Here is a 19,575-nt window from a genome sequence, read left to right as displayed (position 1 = left end):
ATCACAACTTGCTGCATGATCAAAATTCTACATGTGCTACTCCTGAACCCCAATGACTTCCAATGGTGTTAAATTACCCCTTGATCTCAAAGCAGAACAAAACAACAAAATGCCACACCAATAGTGAATACATAAAAACAAACAACTCCTTGGGCCTCAAGGGGAGGCTGATGCACAGGCCACGGCTGCCAGCGTGCAGCTGGGCTTTCCAGGGCAAACAGCAGCACACGGTGCATCAGAAGCTGAAGGAGCCCTCAGGGAAGAGAGGCCAACTCAAGGGGCTGAGCACGGGACACCCTTCTTCCTGCCGGGCTGCTTCCCTTCCTCTGGTTTCTTTCTGTCGGACCTCAGAGAGTAAGGAGATGCTCACAGCCTGTCACCAGCACTTACGGGTTGGCTGAAAGGCCACAGGTTGGGAAGACCAACAAGGAAACGTAGGAAAACCTGCACCATGTCAACGGAGAGATGTGAAGCCGGCCGCTTCATCGCCCTGTGATTGCCAGCCCGAGCGAGGGACGTTCTGACCAGCTACTGAAAGAGGCAGCACCAGGTTTAGAAAGTTCGCTTCAATTTTATTGCGTACAAAAGGACTCGGCTTCTATTTATTACCCCGCCCACACCCCAAAATGAAACCCCAGTGCCCAGGATTGCCGCTTAGCAATCAGTCACTCAGCCTCCAGTCAGACCCAAGGAGAAGCCTGACCCCGGGGCTACGTCACCTCCTCCCTCTCCAGTCCCAGCCAGCCCTAATTCAACCTAAGCCTACACTGGCCCTGGACCTCAAGAGACACACCCTGAAGGAACACAGCATCTCCAGCTCTTGCCATACACCAAGTCCTGCACAGGTGAAGCCCTCTTTGCTTCTAACACAGCACAAGCCCTTCCTGTCCAGTTCACTTCCTACATCTCCACCGTCCATGACAGGGAAAGCACGGCTGTGCCGGTAAACTGGACTGTTCAGTCAGCTGCCTTTGGTGCCACCTCCGAGGAAGCGCTGCAGGTTGTTCTGCTGTCCTTTGTAGCTTCTTGCTCAGGCCATCATCCTTGCTTTCTGCTTTCCTTCTCGGCTTTCTTCCTCAGGTGAGCAGCGCTTCCCTTGCCTCGGCTTTCTTCACTCTCTCCCAAGTCTCAGTCCCCAAACTCTCCGAGTCCTACAAGAATCAATTCAGAAACACTCAGGGAACCTTCTCAGCTAACAACTGGTTGACGGCTCGCTTTGGGAGCTCAAGTCACCCTCCTGGGCACGTTGGGCTGCCAGAACTGGGAACCACCTTCCTGACAGTCGGGCACATAAGAATCTCCACCCCTGTCTCGTTCCCCAAATCCCACACAAACCAGAGCCTAAAGCCCTTTCCTGCAAGGTGGTCCCTGCACGGGCGGGTGGACCCTCTGCCTGGCAGCTCATAGTGTGCAGCAGCAGCCGCAGGATAAGACTGAGCTGGCACCTCCAGGCTGCTGGCAACAGTTACAGATGGTTCCCTCCCAGCCCGTTGCCCATGCCTTTCTCCCAGCCCATGAGAGCACCACTTACTGCCTTTGGGGACTTGGAAACTGGCAGCATGATGGCCAGCACAGAGAAGCTGCAAAACGGCTCCATAGAAGAGTCCGTAGCGCAGCATGTTCTTCATTAGCATGGGCTCAGGGATCTCAGGTGGCCAGAAATGCAGTTCAGCAGCCATAGCACAGACAGCCTGCTGCTCTACTGCTCTCTTATGGAGGCTGCCTGCTGTGAGGGGGGAAAAAGAGGCATCATTACTTTCAGGCACTGTGATGGAGTTACTTCCTGCTAGAAACATTTCCAGGCTGACTTAGAGAAGTGCTCTGAAGCTTGGTCACCTTGGGCTACCGACCCAAGAAGAAAGAGGGACATCAAACTTGCATTTCAGTTGCCCTTTAGCGCCTGCCTCGGAGAAGAGCCCTCAGCCTTCAGTATTGCTGCACTTACAGGTGAGGGGAAGAGAAGCAAGAGAGGACGGGTGGGTGTCAAAGAAGGGAAAATTTACCAGGCAAGAATAAACCTACCCCTGAGAACCATCACACACATGTGAATACTGCCTTACTAATATGAACAATAACATCATTCACACAGCTAAATTTACTCACATTCACGTACCTGGTTGTGGACATGTTCGAGGCCTCGCTGCTGCTGTGCTGTTCAATGCCGGCCACAGCAATAAAGCGCGCAGAAAGCCCATCTGTTGCAGACAGAGGAATGAGCCGTGCTTAACCAACACTGCTTCAGCGCACGCTTACAGTAAGGCACACCTACCTTGCGCTGGCCATGCAGGAAGCTCGTGACGCAGCTCCAGACTGCTCTCCTGAGGCCCAGCTTCATTTCACGGCCACTCACGCTCTGCTGCTGGACATTCTGCAACAGAAAAGCCACCGGATGCAAATCCCATCCCTCGCAGATGGCATCAGACCTCCGCTCTCATGGCAGTCACACTCACGGCTCCGGGGGAGAAAGCAGACGTGTGCTTACCGAGCGAGCGCTGTTTGCTGCCAGCTGCTGGTAGGAACCCACGCCTAACCCTACAGTACCAACAGTAACCTATGCCTAACTCTACTATGGGAACAATCAACTACTCCTAACACTAAAGAATGAAGAGGAACAAACTCCTAACAGGAAAACACCAACTCCTAACACTAAACCTACTCCTAACCTACTCTTAACACTAAAGTGAACAATAAGCAATGCCTAACTCGAAAACATGAAAAATAACCTATGCCTAACTCAAAAATACTAACAACAACCTACACCTAACTCTAAAACTAAACTAAACCCAAAAAACAACTACAGAAACAGGGACTGGAACAAACAGGGTAAAGATGGGACTGGGGGCCCACAGAATGTGGCTGCAGAATAGGCCCAAAGGAGGAACAGATGTTACAAAAATGCCACCCAGCTAATGCAGGGGGCGGGGGCCGTGCAGCGGGTAAGGAGCTCAGCGCCTGGACCAGCCACGGTGGAGCTGTGACCATGCCAACGCGGGGCCTGGCACGGTGGTGTGGTGCCAGGCCAGCTATGCCGCGGGCGGATCCACCTCCATGGGCTCCTCTGCAGGTGGATCCACCTCCATTGGCTCATCTGGAGGTGGATCCACCTCCATTGGCTCATCTGGAGGTGGATCCACCTCCATTGGCTCCACATGGGTGGTGGTCACGGGGCTGGTCCAGGCACGATGGAAAATGGCTCTCTTACCCATCCTCTGCCTGGTGGTCATGGCGGGCCCCCTCCTCCTTCTCACTCCTAGGGCCCCCAGCTCCATCCTCCCGCCTGAACCTGGGCAAACGTCTATCCTCGCCCTCTTAGCTGCCGACATGGCTGTTATTTGACACAGCTTTCAGAGGCGAGTGTGTTGCGCGCGGCAGCGGTGACCAAGGTGACATGGAGAGGGTTCTAAAATGGCGGCCGCACTGCTGGCACTGGTGTTCCACATAGGATGAGGAGGGGGCTGGTAATAGCAGGACAAGGGGAAACTGATTTAAGTTGAAAGAGGGAAGATTTAGGTTGGATGTAAGGGGGAAAGTTGTTTACTAGGAGAGCGGTTAGGCCCTGGAACAGGCTGCCCAGGGAGGTTGTGGATGCCCCGTCCTTGGAGGTGTTCAGGGCCAGGTTGGACAGGGCCCTGGGCAACCTGATCTAGTAAAGGTGTATGTTTGGTAGCCCTGCCAGGCAGGGGTGTTGGTGCTTCATGATCCTTGAGGTCCCTTCCAACCTGGGTCATTCTGTGATGCTGTGATACTGGTGTGTGGCTGCTTGTCCCAGCGCGCTGACCTTTTGTCTTCAGGTTCACCAACAAGACTGTAACTGATTTATGGAGGAGGCAAGTGATGGGTGCTACTGTGTGACAATCAACATCACTTTGTGGACATTTGAAAGCACCTTCCTCCAGAGCTGTTCACCTCCAGAAGAGGGTGCTCAGAAGTGTTTACTGGCAGAAGATCTGGGTCCAGCTTGGTATGGGAAAACTGGGGAATGATACCATCGTGTCCTGTGAAGAACAGGATGCAGGTGGGCATCCCTGCTCCCTCTTGTCTGCTGGCAAGGCCCAGAAGATGAGATCCCAGGGCCAGAAGCTGCCATTCCAAGGAGAGCTGACTCAACCATTTTGGATTTGAGCTGTCACACCAAGGAGAGCTGACTGAACCACGTTGGACTTATTTGTAAGTTTATACTATCATTGGAAACTGTTCCCGTGGTCACAGTCAACATCAGCGGAACAACAACTCCTGATGACCCACCACTACTGAAGATCAATGACTGAACTACTAAACACGTCAGATCCATGGTGGTGACTCTCTCTCCCTCTTGCTTCCTATAAAGACTCCTTGATTCTATTTCCTATCTTTTCTATTGCCCACCTTCCCTTCCTAATCACCCTAAATCGTAATAGCGTCCGTCCTCCAACATTTGAACCATGCTCAGGCATACACGTATGGACCTCCTCTCCTTCCTATAAATTGTAGCAGGACAGAGAACCACAAGGATTGTCAGCTCCCAAGTCATACAAGTATTGCACACAACACAGATAACTTCATCTGTTGGCCCCGCTGTCTCTGCATACCACCAAGCGAGGACCTGCAATGCCCAGGCGAGACGATGTGCCTGGCAGTGCAAAGCCAGCCCACGTGTGTGCAGATGGCAAGGAGCGTGTGGCACTGAGCACCGACAGCCCTTGCCTGCCCAGGACTGCGTGTGGAGGGCGTTCCCCACTGCAGCCCTGCCCGACAGTCAGTAGGGGTGTGCGGCCATGATGGCAGTAATGAACAAACTGCTGCTTCACAAAGATCTTGGCCTGATTAGAAATCTTTGAGTAGTGCTGTTACAGCAGACAGAATGTGATAAGCGCAAGTAGTCTCCTACACTTCACATCCTTGCTACTTTGTTCTGGGTGTTGTCACTGAGCAGCGTCTAACACAAGTTCTGCCCTGGTCAGCTGGCTGCCTTAGCTTGAGCCCTGATGGCAACGCCGTGACGTGATGTTAGTATTGCTGTTTTCTCCTCGTCAGAATACTTTGCCTTTTGAAGGAAGCAGCTTCTTGGTTATTTTGTTTTGTTGTTGAACTTTATTGAATTAATTTACAATATCTATATTCCATATAGTTACAGATGTTTTGAATATGATCATTTGTGGTGCTGAGTTTTTTTGTAGAAAAGCTATACTCAGTTCAGAAGGTGTAATAAGGATGTTAAAGAAAGAACCCCCTGTTGTGTTGACCAGTGATGATGCTCCCACCCCCTGACCAATGGTGGAGAGGAGCATGAAAAGAGAGGTGGTGCTGGGGGGATCTTGGGGCTGCTGGGCCTGTCATACTTCTCCCAGGCAGAGGTTTTACAGGTGTTGCATGATGCCCCCAAGCCGACCCCGTGGGGGGGGGGGCACTCCCACATCCTGAAGGATGGTGGAGAGGAGCGGGAGGGCAGAGTTGGTGCTGTGGGGGGCTGGGAGCTGTGGGGCCTGGTATGCTTTCCCCTGGCTGTAGTTTTCTGGGTGTCAGATGATGCCCTCAAACTGACACCCTGCGGGGGCTGCTCCAACCTCCTGAAGGATGGTGGAGGGAAGTGGGAGGTTGGTGACAGTTCCTGGGGGGTGCAGGGGACTGCTGGGCCAGTTGGCTTCCCCCAGGCAATGGTCGTCCGTCTGTTGGATGATGTCCCCAGGTCTATACTCTGCTGTGGTCGCTTCCATCCCCTGATGGATGGTGGAGGGGAGGGTGAGGGCAGAGATGGTGCTGGGGGCTGACGGGCCTCTCAAGCTTCCCCCAGGCGGTGGCTGCCCCCAGGTGATGCTCCGAGGGAGCCACTGCCAACCCCTGAAGGATGGTGGTGGGGGACAGGAGGATGGTGTTGATGCCTGGGGGCAGCTGGGCCTGCCACTCATCTGCCAGGGTGCTGCTGTTTGGGTGCCAGCCAATGACTGCAAGCTTCCAAACCAGGTGGGTCCCTCCTGTCCCCTGAAAGAGGTGTTGATGCCCAAGGTGGATAGGGGCTGCTGGGCCTGATGTACTTCCCGGGGGCCACGGAGCCTGGGCTGGTGAGCTACAGGGGCCGCAGGGGGGGCAGTTGAGCCCGACAGCCGTCAGGCCTGGCAGGGGCCGCTCTGGTGGTGCTCTGCGGCTGCTGGGCTGGTCGTTGTTGGTGCCCTGTCTTTCTGTCCAGCGCCTTGAGGCAAGCAAGCTGTCCGTTGAGGCGAGCAAGCCATCTTTCCAAGCGCGAGGTGCTGCGGGCAGTATTCTCGGCTGCAGCAGCTGCAGCAAGGCGCCTGCAGAGAAAGAAACATGCTGAGGGCACAGGAGAACCCCCTGCTCTCCTTCCTCACAGTGCATGGTAGAGCCACCCTCAGCTCCCGGCCTGTCTCAGGCCCAGCAGTAAGAACATGCAGCAGGAATGGCTCGGCCAGTTAAAACATCTGACAGCATCAATCTCAGACAGTGTTAGGCAACAACTAACTGGCTTCTCTATGCTGCTTTAACTAGAAATGCCTCCTGGCTCACAGGAGCCCTATAGTAAAGAGGGGGGCAGGGTAGGGGTGGGGGTGAACAAGAACTCACTGGTTTATCTGCCTCCGTTGCCAGATAAGACGATAGCATGAAAACATTGCCATCAGCGTGGTAACGAAGATAGCTGCACCTAATCCCAGACAGTACTTCTTGATAAAATTATCTACTGCGGCATTTGCATGTTCCTCACCATCCGCACCTGGAAAAACAACGTGGATCTGTTTCACCAGCTGCTGCTTTGAGTGACATGGACAAGAACAACCACAGGAAGGATCCCGCTCCGGGCTGCTGTTGTGCCTGGTGGCTCAGGGGAAGCACAGCAAGCTCTGGAATGCAGGGTCTGTGCACAGGAGGTACTATGGAGGGTCCTGTTTCCTCTCCTTATCTGCTGAATGTGGTTCTGGTGGCCTAGTTCCCAAAAGGACAAAGTTCCTAAGTCCCTGGGAACTGGCTGCAGTGGGAGGGGAGCAACCTCTAACCACGAAGCCACTATGAGCAGCCCTTACCTGGAGTGACAGTTGCTGTCTGCATGGCCTCTTTTACTCTCAGGGGGACAGTCAGTGTGCGAACTCTGCCGTTCTGAAATGCAAGCCAGCGCATAGGTGCTCCACCTGTCTCTTTAGAAAGGAGGTAAGAGAGTGGGACTGTAAGTAACTGCTTCTCATCAGGAAGATGGTACAGTTTCTCCACATGTATTTCTAGAAATTCAGCTTCACAAGTCTTTCAGGGAACAGACGGAAATACACCTACCACGTGCTTTGTCCTTCATGATTTTCATTAGCAGAGGGGGCAGTGTCTGCAAATATTTTCCTGTTTCCAGGGTCTCTTTCTGTTTCTCAGGACCTAAACAGAAAGCATTAAGATAACTTTCAGACAAACAAGGTATTAAACTGAAGGGTCTTTTCAGTGAAGCCAGTAACAACAACAGCCACCCCTGGGATGCCTGTGGGGTTCCAGCACAACTAAGGATTTAGCACGGCCTTCCCTGGAGGCACTTCTGCAACCAAAGAATGAGAACTTTTCACCACACACTGCAACTTACATAAATGCATAACGGCATCACTGAATGGGACCAGGGCATTGTGCGAGGGCAGGGCACACACACACAGGTGTGCATTCTCACTCACACCTGCAGACATGCCCGGCTGACATTAGGACTGTGAGCTGGCATCTCTCAAAGGAAGTAAAATCTCATGACGTACCCATTCGAATCTCTGGGGCTTCTGTCCTGGAGCTCAGATGGGAAACTGGATGCCATTCAACTCCACTAGGAGCTGTCAACAAACACAGACAGAGCAGCTCCTGTCAGACACCTGTTTAGACTGGAATGACAGCACTGCTCCACAGCACTCTCCTCTCCCTGCCACACAGAAGCATCTGGCAAATAGTTGTTGGGTGCCTGCAGTGGCACCGTGACAGTCCAAAAAGGAACCGTGTGCAGAACTGCCTGGAGAAGGGAAGGGGGTGGAAGAGGAAGGGCAAGATCTAAAGGCCCTTTCCTGTGGTATTGCCCTGAGGCTCACAGGCTGGATTATGCTGAGGCTTTGGCAAGGCGTTGCTTATAGGCACAGCATTGATGAGAAACATCTCCTGGTGTTGATGCCTGGGGGCAGCCGGGCCTGCCACTCATGTGCCAGGGTGCCGCTGTTTGGGTGCCATGGTATGCTGTGATTTCTCTCTTCCTTAGGGACCTGCAGTGACTGGAAGGGGCTCAGGTGATGACATGGCACCCAGACCTGGGTCAAAAGTTGCAAAGCTGCAGAGAGGCCAGGTGGGCAGTTGGCTGGCACTCAGCAGCATTCCAGATACTCTCCAGGCCAAGTAAAACAATCTTCAGAGAAGGCATAGAAGAACATTTGGCCCCTCAAGGTTTTCTTAGTGGGGAGATCTCTGATGTACGGAGACAAAGTCAACGGGATGCTGGGAGCATGCAGCACCCAAGAAACAGTGACTACCCAAGCTTCTCATGGAGAAGAAATCACCAGGCAGTGAAAAGATGAACCCCTCCTGAACTTCCACAGCCAAATATGAGCAAAGATCATGAGATGAAGACTGGTGACTTACCTCTGGCATCCACCCCAGGCTCAGGGACACGACTTTGCTCTGGAAATGCACCAAAGGGGCCTGCAGGCACAAGAGTGATCAGACACAGGTGAGGAGAGCTTCCACTGCGCACTGGGGTCTGCTTTGTTTTTTTTTCCTGCAGTGACCTGTGAGGACTGGCTGCAGGTCAGGGAATGACATGGCCCAAACAGCAAAGGAATAGGAGCAAAGACTGGCAAGGGCCGCCTTCTCACTGAAATGTTACAATTCTCCAAGTAAAAAAAATACTAATGACTGATCTGTGTACGACCTTCAAAGCACAAAGAGACTTGAAAGACCTTTGGAGGTCCTTACATACCCAAATAAGCTATTACAGCACTAATTTTTCAACTTCCAAGGAAACAGACACTCACAACTTACCTCGGAGTTTCCCCTGAGGCACAAAAGCAGTCTCCTTCGGGTCATCTGAAGGAGTACCAATGTCATCATCTACAAGAAAGAAGAGGGATGTTCCCATTGCATGCTGTGGTCTTCCTCTCCCTTAGTGACAGGGAAGGGGCCAGGTAACAGGATGGGAGACTCAGGCCTTGATTGCCAAAGATATAGAGTGGCCAGGGTGACCTGGAGCCTGGCACTCAGCAGCTTTAAAATTGCTCCCTCCTTGCCATGTGCAGCACCCCTCCGGGACCGCGTGGAAGAGCATACAAAGAAAAGGTGCCTGAACCCATCTGGGCTACAGCTGGGGGTCTCTGTTGGGAACCAGGATTTTTCTATGGGGAGCATCAGGCAGCTGGAGCAGAAATGCTCATGCTTTTCCCAGCACACATCTTCCGAGTTCTCCCCTAGGACACCCCCAGGATGAAGAGCATGCTCCAGCCAGCCAGCGGCAGAGCCGTGGGAGCACAGGGCTTCCTCATGCCCTTGCCCAGCTCCTGTGGTGCTGCCTGTCCCCCCTGTCCAGTACCCCTCCCCCCCCAATCGAAGGCAGCCCTAGGGCAACACGGCACAGAGCCACTGCAACCAGAACCTGGGCTTCTCACCCTCAGTTCCGCTTATTTTTTACCCCATCTCTGCCCCCCCACCTGCTCCTGCTGCTCGCCACAGAGGGAGAAGGGACATTAAAGACCCAGAGACACTGTCAAAAGATAAAGAAAATCGATTCAGTGTCCATTCCAGTGCCTGGCCACCCTTTCTGACCAGTAATACCTCCTGGTGTCCAGCCTGAATCTCCCCTGTCGCAGCTTGAAGCCATTCCATCTGGTCCTATTGAGCTGTGGAATCAAACTCTATAATGCAGAGATGGGTTATAAAGCAGGTATGTTTATTCCAGCGTTGCGCAGCGCCGGGTGCAAGGGGGATAGCTCCTCCAAACTTGCACACCGACTTGTAAAACCGTGATACAGATATAGGTACACCTTATGCATAGTCAATGATTTCCCGTAATTCTGATACATATTCAATAATTCTTTATCATGCAGACCCCCTCTTGTTATCGCCCATCTTGTCAGGGAGATGCAACTCCTCTTCTGATATTTACAACCTCTAATCCCTTTCTGGACAGGTCTCAGGGAGTTCTCACTCCTTATCTGCCTCCTTCCTGCTCTCCCAGACCCACTGTCTCCATTCCTTGCTATTCTAACTAACTAAATCATTTTCTGTAAACTACCTTTAACTATCCCCCTTCTAGCTCCCCTTTGTTCTAAATTCCAGCAGAGCCTCTGCTTCTTGCTTCACTGTTCAGGTTCCCACAGGGGCTACAGGGGGCTCCGAGGGGATATGGGGGCTCTATAGGAGCCTACAGAGGGAGCTGTATAGGTTCCATAGGAGCTCTGCGGGCTCTATGGGGCTGTAGAGACTCTATGAGGGACACGAGGGATCTACGGGCGGGCTGAAGGGGGCTCTGTGGGGGCTATAGGGCAGATATAGGGAGGCTGCGAAGGGCTGTATCGGCCCTATAGGAGCCACAGGGCACCGAGGGGGCGGGGTAATCCACTTCGGGTGCGGCCCGCAGCGCCATGTTGGGGCCTTGGGGGCGGCTGTTGGCGGCCCTCAGCCCACAAACCTCTTCCGCTCCCCCGGCGCTTCGCTCCGCTCCCTCCGCCGTTCCCCCCCCTCCGCCCCACGCCACCAGGTGAGGCCGCTCCGGTTTCCACTCCCCCTTCCCACCATTATCCGCAATGGGTCCGTGCCGTAATCCGCTCCCCCGGAGGGAACGCGTGCTCTGCGGAAATGGGTCCCCCTGGGAAACGCGATCCGCTTCACTGGCGTTCGCCCTCGCTTTGGTTCCTACGGCCTACAGAGCCGGAGGAAGGCGATCCCGGGGAGGGGGGGGGGTGTCAGCTGTGTCTCCACGGAGGGCTGTGTGTCCCCCCCCCTACAGGTGGAGCTGCTGCTGCTGCTGCTCGAGTACCCCCGTGAAGCATGCGGGGTCCCGGGGGGGTCCCGGCGGTATACGAGGCTCTACTGGAGCTGCTGACTCTGCCCCACAACCCTCCGGGTCACCCCCGGGCTCTGCTCCTTCTGGCCACCGTCACCGTCCTATTGGCCACCGGCACGGGGGGGTCCGTGGGTGTCGTTGCCCCCTTTGTGACCCTCCTGCTGCAGGAAGCCGAGGGGGTGAAGCAGGGGGGGGCCCGGCGGCAGCAGCTGAGTGTCTGCGGGAGCTGCTGAGGGGCCGGGGGACCCCCCCAGGATGTTGCCTTGTGGGGCTCGGAGGTCCCTGCTGGGTCGCTTGGCTGTAGCCTCTGCCATTCAGCCCCTGGTGCTGCTGCTGGTGGAAGGCGAGAAGCTTTGGGGGGGATGAATCTTATGGGGGGGGTGGGGGGGAGGGCTCTGCATTGGTACTGGGGAGGGTCTGGGGGCTGAATTTGGGTGATGGAATCCCAGGGATCATCACCTTGGTACTGGAAGGGATCAAGGGATCCATTGGAATCCCATTATGGGGGTGGGGGGAATCCAGGGGACCTTTGTATGGATGGAGGATCTCACCCCCCATCTCTTTTCTTTCTCATCAGATCCTGTTGAATCCTGCCGTGCTGATGGACCAGATCCTGGAGCTTCTCCTATGTCTGCAGGTGGCTCCTTCCACAACCTGCTGCCAGATCCCGGCCTCACACTGTGATCCACTGGGTCCCAACAGCCCTGGGCAGCCTCGTGTCACCGTGGGGCTGAGCTCCTCTGGATCCCAGTGCTCTCCTTCCCCTTCTAATGCACCTCCCTGCCATGCAGCCCTTACAGACCCCAGGGGTCCCGGTGTTGTCACATCACTGGATGCTGGGGATCTCCTCCGCATCACACTGCTGGATCCCAAAGGACCCCTTGGCAAAGCACTGCTGGATCCCAAGGATCCCCTTGGCACAGCACTGTGGGATCCAGACCCCAAGGACCCCCCCATGGCACCACTTCCAGGGCTCCCAATGATGGAGCACCTCAGGATCCCAGGGGGGACCCCCATAGCAGCCCCTTGGTGGATCCCATCCCCCCACTTCCACGCCACCTCCTTGCCCACTCCTTCCTCCTGACTCCGCAGCCCAGGCCCAGCTGCTGTGGGTGCTGAGGGACTCCAAGAAGCCCCCCCGAGCTCTTCCCCTATTCTAACCCAACTGCTGCCCACTGCGGAGCTGGCATTGCTCCATGCTGCTCTCTGGGGGTCCCGGGGGGGTCTTTGCCCCATCCCTGCGTCCTTCCAACACCGCTTGGCTTCCTTAGCCCAGCACCCAGCTCTGCCCCCCTCCCTGCGCCTCTTCTTCCTCCTCTGCCTCGGGACCCCCCCCTCGCCCCCCTTACCCCCCCATTTGGCCGCCAGCCTCTTCCCCACGTTCTCCGACCCCCCCGAGCTTCTCCTGCCCCACTTAGAGCTGGCAGCCTCTGCTTGTTCCGGGGGAGGGGATGAAGGTCAGCGGGGCAGTTGTTGGCTCCGGGCTTTGGTGGTGGGGTTGGCAGCTCGGGGGGGTCCTCCCGGTGTTTTCTGCCGGGCTCTGGTGGCCTTATCTAAACACTTGGGGGGCAGCGGGACCCCCCCCCCCCGTCGAGTTGGTCACAGCCGCCACCTCTTTGCTGCTGCGCTGTCCCCATTTCGCCCCCCAGATCTTAGAGGCTGCGGGGGGTTGGGGGGGGCTCTGGGCGCCGCTTTGAGGCAGGGGGTGCTGAGCGCTGCCGCCCCCCTGCTGCCCCACGGAGCTCCTCCGTTAAGCCCACACAGCGTCGGGCGGGGGCGACATCGACGTCGGCGACCGGGCTGCGCTTCACGACTTCCGCTTTGGGTCCCCCCAAGCTGGGCACCGTGTTGGCCGCCCCCCCGCTCCGCCTTCCCCCCCCTCGGGTAAGCACGGAAGGGGGGGGTCGGCTCTCAGCCTCCGCTCTGTCCCCCCTTCTTTCCGCCTCCATCACCTCCCCGACCCCCCCCTCTTCCCGCTGCTCCCCCCCCCTTTCGGTGCCCCCCGGGATCCCCGTGGTTACAGGAGGGCTTTGGCACGATGGGGAGCCCCGGGGGGGGGGTTACGGCTTTGCCTCCGTTTGGAGCCCGACGACGCGACCCCCCCTCATCGCCTCCACGTGTCTCCGTCTCCTCTTTGCCCCCCCTTCCTTTACCCGTAGCGGCTCAATTGCGACCATTGGCCGTCTCCCCCCGCCCCTTGGGACGCCTCCAGGCGACGCCGCATGTTCGACGCCATGTGGGAAACGCTGGGGGGGGACCCGAAAGCTGGTTGGTGTGGGAAGGGGCTCGAACCCCCCGCCGCCATCACCCCCTTCGTGTTGGATGAAAGGGACGGAGATGGGGGGTGGGTGGCGGCCGCCTCGTTGCCCCCCCGCGGTCTGGCCCTAATTTGGGGGAGGGAGGGGAGAGTGGACGTGCGGTGTCAGCGCTGGGGGGCTCTGGTGCCTTTGGGTCGCCTATTGAGGGGGGAGGCTTGAGGGCAGCACACGGGTGGTTCGGGAAGGTATCTATGGGTCTGGGTCGGTTCTGGGGGGTGGGGAAAGGAGGGGTGTTTCTCATGAGGTTTTCTCTGTAAATGGGAACGATGCAGATTGGAGTGTTTTGTGTTCCGTAAGGATTCGGATGCGCGGTTCCGGTCCGGTTCTGCTGACCCGACTTCGTTTCGTTGTGGTCAAGAGAGCGGAGAGCTCTCTGCTGCCACCGCGTGGCCAAAGAGCGGAACTGCACCCCGGTGTCACCCCAAACTGACCCCCCATCGCCACCCCAGCGATGTCGCCCCCTAAGGGATACCCCAACATAACTCCAACATGACCCCAACATGACCCCCCAGCGTCGCCCCCCAGCAACAAAAACATCCCTCCCTCCCTGATAGCAACCCCAGTGATACCCCAACATCGCTCCTAACATCGCTCCCCAACATTACTCCAGCGTTATCCCAACAGCATCACACCAGTGTCACCCCAACACAGCCCCAAGGTCACCCCAATACCACCCCAATGTCACCCCAATGTCATCCCTACGTCACCCCAATGTCACCCCAACAGCATCACTCCCGACATCACCCCAGTGTCCTCCCAATGACCGACCCCCAGCTCACCACAGCCTCCCTTTTGGGGTTATAGGGAGCAATAAGACCCTCAGTTCCCCATAGCAGATCAATCCATGCCCCACTTGCTGTTATCTGATGGCTGTTTGCTGGCTGGCTCTTGCTCCATTCAACCACCACTGTCTGGGCCCATCCCCCAGCCAGTTCCTCACCCAGCACAGAGTGCACCAATGCATGCCAATGACCCCAAATGATCCGAAATCCCCCCAAGTCCCCCCAAATGACCGTAAAATGATTCCATAAGTGCCCCCAAATGGGCTGCAGCTTCCGCAGGAGAAACCCATGGCGGATGGTGTGGAAGGCTTTGCTGAAGTCAGTGCAGACCAACAGACACCAATAGCCTCAGCTGTCACCTCCCCCAGCACTCATGGATGGATCCCATCCGGCCCCATGGACTCGTGGTACTCCAGGTGGAACAGCAGGACTCTGTTTCCTCTTGAATCGTGGGGGTTTGCTCTGCTCCCCATCCCAGACAGCCAAGTCAGAGAGCAGAGAACCCATCAAGAGCTTTTTTGTCCCCCATTTTCCCTTCACATCCCTTACCCACTGCAGCCTTCGCTTCCCTGAAGCTGCTCTCCCCATACACTGCTGGAAGGAGCCTTAAAGCCACAACTACCAGCCCTGGGCTCAGGGCTTGGTGACAGGGATGCATCATTGGGCATTGGGGTGCATCTAAAAGGGCTTCAATCTTTGGTCCTTGGGTTCAGGCCTTTGAAAGGGGTTCACCCTTTTATTCCTTGGGGTTATACACTTTTCTGACCCATTTGGCATCAGGGTTCTGCTTTTAGTTGCCCTTTCTCCCCCGTTTTCCATCTCTATCCCCCTCCAGGGCTCCATAGCAGAGACACTTTGCTGCAGCCTTCATATATAAACTTCATATATAATCTTCATGTATGAACTTCATATAAAAGCAGAAGAGAAGCATGCAGACCAAGCAGCGTCTGAGTGCAGAATGGATGCTGCCCATCCCATCTCTCTTCCTATCTACGTCTGCTCTCACTCTGTGCTTTTCAAGGGGGAAATCTTTCCCCATCTCCAATGCAAAGGGTCCCAAACTCCAAAGTGAGGGGAATAATAGATATGGATTTTACTGAGGGCTTTCTTAACAACTAACAACAACCAATTGGGGGTAACATTGGCTAATGGGTTAATATGGGCTAATTACAATTAGAGGCTTCAGCTCCAATGGCTTCAAACGCGCGATGGGCAGCGCTGCGTGTTTAGTGCAAGGGTGCTGCGAGGGCAGCTGCTTCATTTCAATATCTTTAAGAAGACTTTTTCTTCTGCGGAACAACATTTATGTTCTGTTTACATCAAAAGGGAAAACAACAACTATAACCAGTTTCTAGCAGTGACTTCCAGCACATTTCCTAGGATAAATTGTTCCTCGTAACTGCAGCCTGGATGCTGGTACAACAAGGTGCAGCACAGGTCACTGCTGTTATTGCTGCGTGTATTTCAGAGGCACCCAGAGACCCCCACTGAGGGCAGGACTCCATTACAGTGCACAAACACGAGTAGGACCATTTCCAGCCCTAAGCTTACATTCTTAATAGGGAAGGTAAACGACAGTCAGCAGATCCCAAGAAGGGAATACACCACAGCTCCCTTGACTCCCTGTCTGTGTTAAATCTACTAGACAAGTTACAGCTTTCAGGGACTGATGCACCTAAAAACAGGCAGTGCCAGCATCAGGGATGGATGGACAATTACACTACACTAGGTTTGGTCTTAAAACTGCAACACCAAATAATTACTCCAATGGGTAGAGAGTCACTCTTGAAGCAAAAACTAATCAGAAACAACAACAACAAAAAAACTTCAAAGTAATAATTAACCCAGAAAAATTAAGAAAAAATAATGGGTTAAAAGTCATTAGGAGTTCAAAGGAGCTGCTCAATTAACCAGAGTAATTTCTTTGCAGCGTATAATGGCTCGGCAGTGTGCTGAACCTAGCAGACCTGCAGGCTGATTTCAAAAGACAATTATTCTCCTTTCACAAGCAAACAATATTTCCTATCTTTTCCCCTTCCCTTTCATTTCCCAGCAAGTAACCACAAAACATTCAAAGTAACTTTGCATCTAGAATGTAGATTACATCTACACCTCTGAAACTCAGTCTTCGACAACCAGACACAAGGGCAGGCCTCTAACAACAACACTTCACCTTAGTTATGCCTTTGGTTGTTGCGCTGAAGCAGAAAGGAGCACCACCACCGCTCTCACTACACATCACTATGCCAATTACCCACGCCCAGTTACTGAGGTCTGCAAACAGCACAGGATTACTTGCTCTGGCTTCAGAGCACAATGAGATGTTCTCCTTTCTTTAAAAAAAAAAGCTCTAAAGAAGTGGAAAGAGTGATGAGAGCCAAAAACTTTCAACCGTATTCTAAGTGGAGAGAGCAGCAAAGCAAAGCAGTGCAGGACAACGAGACTGAGCAGAATTTATATGAGAGATTATCAGGCATACAGGTTGAGTCAGCAGGAGGATGGGGGTAAACAGCAAGGAATCATCAAGATTAGTGTTACTAAACTGAATGAGAATTAAAACAGAGCAGTAAGAGAATAATTGATTCTGAAGATTCCAGGTAAATCCACCACAAAGGCTTTTCTTCTCTCCTCCTGTTTTTCTCCCTCTGTCTTTTGAGCAGAAGCACTTTATTTGTGCTAACAGCAGATCTACGGCCCCAGGAATGAGAAAGGTTATTACATTTACTTGAAAGAAGAGCTCAGATAAAGAGCAGCCGCTGCGACGTCTATGAGCGATGTGATGGTTCAGAAGGTGAAAGCACATTTCCATTTTAACTCTCCATTTATGCAGCTATTTAAAAACTGGTTTTCAATTATAATAATAATAATAATAATAATGAAAAAAAGAGCAAATTTTCTCAAAGTCCAAATTTCCGGATTCAACTTAATTTCTGTGTGGTCTCAGGTACGCGGAGCAGGATCAATCTTTTGACTGATGCAGCCAAAGGCATTTCAGTGCAGGATGATGGCATGGATATAGAACAGAGCTCACGCTCTGAATAACAACTAATTAACCTTCTCACCAGCCGCTGCCCGTTACTCTGCTCTCCTCATGGTTATCATTAAAACCCCACAGCCGGAGCAGCTGCAGAAATTACAGAAGCAGCAAGCAAAGTCCAGAAGTGTGAATATAACAAAGAGTGAAACCAGGTCACCCCCGAGCCTGGCTGACAAAGGTGGTTTAAGCACCCTGCTGGAATACAGAACCTGTGCTTAAGACCTCACCTGTAAGCTGAGGAGGAAGCTCAATGCTTTACTGTAAAAAGGGATCCACGTGGCCAATGTGTTAGGGAGTCTGTCTGCATGCAGCTCAGCATGGGCTGCATGAGATCCTGGGAAGCTCTCTGCACTTCGCTGAGTTGAAGCAGCACTTTCAGATGTGTCTTGAAGGAAGAGTTTGTCCCCCACCCTCGATTTCTGTTATTCTATTAAGAATACTCTTCAGTTAAGAAACGGTCTGTTCCATGCCTACCTCTCTTGTGCCACTGACATCTCTCATGACTTCTTACACAGCCAGTTCTTGGAAGCAGCTGAGCAGCTCCTGCATTAGTAACCCTGCCTGGTTCTGAGGATATGCTCAAGGAAAAAGCTACATCAGACCCCTGATTGGGGCTCTGGAACACACTACGACCTCCAGCCCCCAGGCTTAGGCTACCAGGCCCTGCTTGCTTCCAGTCTCATCCCACTGCTCTGCACCAAGCTCTTCCCTAACTCAGGGCTGCTTCATTAGCAACCTGGGGTAAGGATCCCCCCAGGACAACTTAAACCCCTCTAACTCAGCCCTGACACCAAACTGAACAGAAATAAAGCTGCTCACTATTTCAATGGGCATCCAAATGCCAGGAAGATTTGATTTGTCTTCCCAGCCGGGAATGTTTTTCAGTAAGAGCAATATAAGCGTGTCTGTTATTAACAATTAATTAGAGTGTTACATGAATGTGTGCTAAAATAACAACTTTTTGACGGCTGAGACTTGTTGAAGGGAAAGGAAAAAAGCGCCTTCACGCTTCTAACTTAAAAATGTGATGCAACCTTCTGAAATAAATAGCACAAAACAGAATAAACCTGTCAAAGGAGTAATATTCCAGTGTATCAAAAGACAAAATGCAATAACAAACAGATTTGAAGTGGGATTAAATCTGTTTAAAAAATACATTACCTGTCTACGAAAGTAGAATATATTTCAGACAAAAACTGAACAGTTTTATATGAATTTGAGGGAACAAAAGCTATTAAAGAAACAGCTTTCACCTGCAACAAAACTCTTCATTCTAAGGACTTTTTTCCTCCTAAATTTTCCTGTTTCTTTCGCATATATGATTTCATTGGTCCCCTTTCAGACCAAGACCTGTTTTTGAGGTCTCTGTATTATCCATGCATTCACCTTCAAGGCAGTCCCCCTTTCCAGTGTTAACCCTCTGCTAAAAGCAGGACAATAAAGCATTTGAACTTTAGAGAAACCTCAGCACTCTCTGCCCAGTATCAGCATAATGTTCTTACGTGTGGCTAAATAACTGCTGAGTAAGAGAAGTCTGATCTATTCAATTACATAGTAGAAGAGCTGCATTCCTACAAAAACTTAATGCACTCCAAAACTGAAATCCAACCCCATCTTCCCACCCCTTTGCATTAATCACACCCTGTGATGTCCCAGTATGTCATCCTGTGCGGATCCAATTAAAGCAGTGGAAACTATTTCCACGAGATGCTGTATTTCTCTTCTAGATTGAAATAATCTTCTGGAGTGACGCAGAGGTGCCAGTTTCAGCATTATGCAAGTTTACAACACAAAGGCTTTCATGTTCAAACTGCAAAACACTTGAGAAGCTCTGAGCTCCTCTATTAGTGACCTGCGAAGGAGCTTTGCACCATTTGATTCTGCAAGGTCACCGATTCCTGCAGAACTTTGTGCAAAAAAAGACTTCCAGAATCAAGTCTTCAATTGCCTGTCATCGTATCTTTAACAGCAACACTCAACTGCTTGAGCCAAAGTGTAATCACCAACCCCAGAACAATGCAATGTAAAGTGAAAATACTGCACCATCTCCATGCATGCTCAGGGAGACGTTCAGCCTCTGCAGAGGGCCAGCAAGGAATCCATGGGCCTCTTCACTCATGCTCAGAGGCTCACACGAAGATTCAAGCGCTCCTTAGGTCTCCAGTTGACCCTCTGCTAAGCTGTATATCTTATATCAGTGCAAAGCCGTTGTTATGTGAGAGAAAGTCCCCTTTATGTTGCAGTTTGAACAGCTGTAAAAGCACTTTCCCCACACAAACAAGACATGAAAAGAGAAGTCATGAAGCTGCTCAGACTTCTGGAAGTGGCGGCTGTCTTCCTGGTCCTGAGCTGATAATCACCTGTGCTCAGGAGGCCGGGTGGGTTTCGTGTGGTCGCCTGTTGCCTACCCAGCACTGCTAAGAACAAGCAAAACCGTTCCCAGGCAGCATGCAC

General features: G+C 52.9%; 3 protein-coding genes across 8 annotated transcripts in view; all 3 read right to left on the bottom strand.

Annotated features, from left to right (window-relative positions):
• Positions 1-551: 551 nt before the first annotated feature.
• Positions 552-2,468, bottom strand: LOC146759502 (uncharacterized). The gene is made up of 4 exons (XM_085510728.1): positions 2,270-2,468; positions 2,114-2,195; positions 1,532-1,726; positions 552-1,151 (listed from the first exon to the last, which is right to left on the bottom strand). Exons 1-4 carry the CDS (start codon positions 2,333-2,335, stop codon positions 1,129-1,131), a joined length of 366 nt encoding a protein of 121 aa, XP_085366854.1. The 5' UTR covers positions 2,336-2,468; the 3' UTR covers positions 552-1,128.
• Positions 2,469-5,050: 2,582 nt separating this feature from the next.
• On the bottom strand, positions 5,051-10,744 carry LOC146759501 (uncharacterized). Its single transcript, XM_085510727.1, has 10 exons — positions 10,610-10,744; positions 9,754-9,833; positions 9,630-9,682; positions 8,968-9,036; positions 8,569-8,628; positions 7,707-7,778; positions 7,255-7,347; positions 7,011-7,121; positions 6,556-6,703; positions 5,051-6,266 (listed from the first exon to the last, which is right to left on the bottom strand). Exons 3-10 carry the CDS (start codon positions 9,664-9,666, stop codon positions 6,044-6,046), a joined length of 813 nt encoding a protein of 270 aa, XP_085366853.1. The 5' UTR covers positions 9,667-9,682; positions 9,754-9,833; positions 10,610-10,744; the 3' UTR covers positions 5,051-6,043.
• Positions 10,745-13,184: 2,440 nt separating this feature from the next.
• Positions 13,185-19,575, bottom strand: part of LOC146759500 (receptor-type tyrosine-protein phosphatase T-like) — an 83,703-nt gene continuing 77,312 nt past the window's right edge. For 5 of the 6 annotated variants that reach the window (XM_085510721.1, XM_085510720.1, XM_085510719.1 and 2 more), the window contains one exon: positions 13,185-19,538. In XM_085510721.1, the coding sequence (XP_085366847.1) occupies positions 19,354-19,538 (185 nt within the window). In that variant the 3' untranslated portion in view covers positions 13,185-19,353. The remainder of the gene's footprint in view (positions 19,539-19,575) is intronic. The other variant, XM_085510723.1, reaches the window with a different exon arrangement.

Source organism: Coturnix japonica, chromosome 10 (assembly GCF_054131305.1).
Source record: "Coturnix japonica strain WE chromosome 10, WE-NBRP24, whole genome shotgun sequence".
NCBI lineage: Eukaryota > Metazoa > Chordata > Aves > Galliformes > Phasianidae > Coturnix > Coturnix japonica.
The sequence above is the reverse complement of the archived record's forward strand: the minus strand, read 5'-3'. Positions and strand labels throughout refer to the sequence as shown.

Excerpts from the sequence above, each read along its gene's own strand:
- LOC146759501 (XM_085510727.1), bottom strand. The coding sequence starts at position 9,666 with ATGTCCCTTCTCCCTCTGTGGCGAGCAGCAGGAGCAG. Across the intron at positions 8,629-8,967 it reads GCCTCAGGGGAAACTCCGAG|GCCCCTTTGGTGCATTTCCA; the intron begins GTAAGTTGTGAG and ends TTGTGCCTGCAG. Across the intron at positions 6,704-7,010 it reads GACAGCAACTGTCACTCCAG|GTGCGGATGGTGAGGAACAT; the intron begins GTAAGGGCTGCT and ends TTGTTTTTCCAG.
- LOC146759502 (XM_085510728.1), bottom strand. The coding sequence starts at position 2,335 with ATGAAGCTGGGCCTCAGGAGAGCAGTCTGGAGCTGCGTCACGAGCTTC. Across the intron at positions 1,727-2,113 it reads TCGAACATGTCCACAACCAG|CAGGCAGCCTCCATAAGAGA; the intron begins GTACGTGAATGT and ends CCCCCCTCACAG. Across the intron at positions 1,152-1,531 it reads TTTCCAAGTCCCCAAAGGCA|GACTCGGAGAGTTTGGGGAC; the intron begins GTAAGTGGTGCT and ends TGATTCTTGTAG.